Source organism: Crocuta crocuta, unplaced genomic scaffold (assembly GCF_008692635.1).
Source record: "Crocuta crocuta isolate KB4526 unplaced genomic scaffold, BGI_CrCroc_1.0 scaffold675, whole genome shotgun sequence".
NCBI classification, from domain to species: domain Eukaryota; kingdom Metazoa; phylum Chordata; class Mammalia; order Carnivora; family Hyaenidae; genus Crocuta; species Crocuta crocuta.
Window position 1 is genome coordinate 1,712,696 of NW_027528796.1, and position 2,920 is coordinate 1,715,615.

General features: G+C 58.5%; 1 protein-coding gene across 4 annotated transcripts in view; it reads left to right on the forward strand.

The window, feature by feature from the left end:
- Positions 1–2,920, forward strand: part of UBE2G2 (ubiquitin conjugating enzyme E2 G2) — a 38,837-nt gene that overhangs the window by 31,683 nt on the left and 4,234 nt on the right. For all 4 annotated transcript variants that reach the window (XM_077755415.1, XM_077755413.1, XM_077755414.1 and 1 more), the window contains one exon: positions 2,565–2,683. In XM_077755415.1, coding sequence (XP_077611541.1) covers positions 2,565–2,683 — 119 coding nt within the window. The remainder of the gene's footprint in view (positions 1–2,564; positions 2,684–2,920) is intronic.

The window sequence follows — 2,920 nt, forward strand, 5'->3', positions numbered from 1 at the left end:
AGCGCTCAGTGAGTTGGGCAGCCTGAGGGCCATGGGGACCCGTCCCCTGCAGGGGGAGGGCGTCTCTGAAGCCGCACACCTCGCCCTGTTAGGCTTCAGGTGCTCATGACTTTGGGGAGTGACCGTCCCTTAGTAATAACCCTGTTCAGGCCGAAGCACCGGGAATGGTTTACAGTCTCCGTTACTTACAGCCGTGTGTGTGTCGCGTGTGCTGTCCTTGTGCTGCGCCGACGGCTTGAGGAGGAGCCCAGCTGCTTCTCCTGGGGTGGCCGCCAGGCGCCGTCCTACATCATGCCCTGCGGGCACACAGCTTGCCCCCACGGGGTGCCTGGGCTGCACCGGGGGAGCACAGGAAGCATGGGGAGCACAGGAGCAGGGAGCACGGGGAGCACGGGGGGGCAGGGGGAGCTTGGGAGCTCGGGGAGCCCCTGCCCACCCCCACCTTCAGTGCAGGCCCGCAGGCTGCGCTTGTCATCCCGACACAGCAGGTGTCACTGGAGTTCAGTGTCCACCCACCAGACGAGCGCCTCTGCGGCTCTCACGGACTCTGCAAGGACGAGCGTCGTCGACGACCTTGCTCATCAGTGCCCCCGAGCCAGCGGACCAGAGCGAACCCCTGGACTGTGGCTTCCTTCAGGGCGCGGAGCGTGGGCGTCGCGCTCCCCCAGAGCCCAGAAGCAACGCAGCTGGTGTCCTAAGGAGTAGACGGTTGGCGGTTCGCGGGCTTCGAAGACTTTACGTTTGCTGTAGACAAATTTGTTTCCTTTCGTCTCGTACTTTCCTTTTTCGCATCCGAGGACTCTTGAGACGAGGCCTTTAGTGAGGGGGGCCTGTCGGCAGTGAGGCCCCGACGCTGTGCACAGAGTGCCCATCCGTGGGCCTCGGCACCGGCTTCGGAGCCGACGCGGTAGCGGCTCCCAGAGTCTGCAGGCGCGCCGCCGCGCAGGGGCCCCGCGTGCAAGGTCCGGGCCCGGCCCTCCTTCCCGGGGCGCAGTCCTGGCGTTCCCTGGGGGGTGCCGCCCCCTGTTCAGTTCCGTTTTGAAATTTTGCCTTTTTCCTTTAATTGTGGAGATAAATATTATTTGTAATATTTGCAAGTTTTTACTTTTACTGAAATCGAAATATTAACTTAAAATAAGTTTGTGCTTTGAAGAAACGGTTTCTAAAAGATGGAGGTGGCCTTGGAGGAAGGGTGTTTCTGTGTTGTTCCCGCAGCAGGTCTTGATGCATTGTGAAGGGCAGCGTCTGTGGCGTGGGAGCCGCCCCCACGGTGACCCAGGGCCCACGCTCAGCCACGCGCTGGCGTCCTGGAGCCGACACGGCTCGTGGCCCAGACAGACGGGCGCTTAGACGGGCGAGCGGCTCACACACGGTGTGTGTCTTGTTTGGGGTCTTGTTCTCGGACGCAGGAGGCCAGACGCCCTGACGCGGCCCGTGAGGGAGGGGGGTCGGGAGGAGTCTGTTGAGCGGGCGGTGCTCCCTCTCCGCTGCCTTCTAGACTCGCACACAGGTCAGGATTTTACACGTGTAGTTTTAAAATCTGACAGGACTTAGATGTGGTTTATTCCATGTCTGCCGTTTCCCGTGTGCTGAGGCCGTAGAGCCAGGCAGTCGGTGTGCAGGTGGCCGTGGGGCGCCCAGGAGGGCCCGCGGGCCGGGGCTGGCTGTGTGCTCTCATCCGTTCCTTGAGGGCTACACAGGTCACTCCTTAGGCACATTTGAGGAGTAAAAATAGGGGCGCCTGGGTGGCTGAGCCGGGTAAGTGTCCAACTCTTGATTTCAGTTCAGGTCATGATCTCACAGTTTGTGAGTTCAAGCCCCACGTCGGGCCCTGTGCTGACGGCATGGAGCCTGCTTGGGATTCTCTCTCTCTGCCCCTCCCCTGCTCACGTGCTCTGTTTCTGTCTCTCTCAAAGTAAATAAATAAACTTTAAAAAAAGTAAGAAAAGTAAAAATAGCCTTTGAAATGGAAACTCTCAACCCCTATCTATCATTTAATATGATAGCCTTGCCTTAACGCACATAATTCATACGCCTTCATACTTGAAGGCAAAGTGATGGCGCACAGGACGTCTACAGGGTCCTTGGGTCTCGCAGCTTTGGCCTGAGTCCCCTCCTCCGGGCCTGAGTTCTAGAGAAGCCCTGCTGCCTGCCCCCGCCCGCGTGAGTGCAGAGCCTGCGCCTGCAGCGCGTCGTGCCTGGGGCTCCAGCCGGGTCGGGCGGGACAGCGAGTGTCCCCTTCGATCCAGAAAAACATACCAGCTCATCACTGCCATTTGTTTGTTTGTTTACTTATTCATTTATTTATTCGTTCATTCACTTATTTATTTTTAAAGTATAGAAGAGAATTTAATTAAATGTAGCCTGCTGGCACGGGGGCTAACCTGCAGCGTGTGCGGAGCTCTTGGTTTCAGGAGTAGAGAGTCCCGTGGTTCATCAGTCACGTGCTCCCCACCGTCATTTCCTCTTTCCACGCGTGTTTGTGAAGCAGTGGGGCTTTCCTCGGCTCACCGCACAGGGAGACACCAAGAAGCCTACTCGGACTTGTGTTTTCTGTCTCCTAGGGGCCCAGAAGACACCTGTTTTGAGTTTGGTGTGTTTCCGGCCATCCTGAGTTTCCCCCTGGATTACCCGTTAAGTCCCCCGAAGATGAGATTTACCTGCGAGATGTTCCATCCCAATAGTAAGTGCCCTGGGGAGTGGTTTCCGTGGCACCGGGCGGGGCATGGGGTTGTGTGCATGTGATGGGGGCCCTCAGCGACGGGCAGCACGGAGGACGCAGTGTGTTCTGGACTTGAGCCGCTAGTCGTGGTGGCATTGACACCAACTGAAAACGGTGTGACGTGGATGAAACAGTGTGGACCCAACACGGGTGCCGTCGGGCCTGCCCGCTCCCCTCCCGGTGGGTCGACGAGAGCTC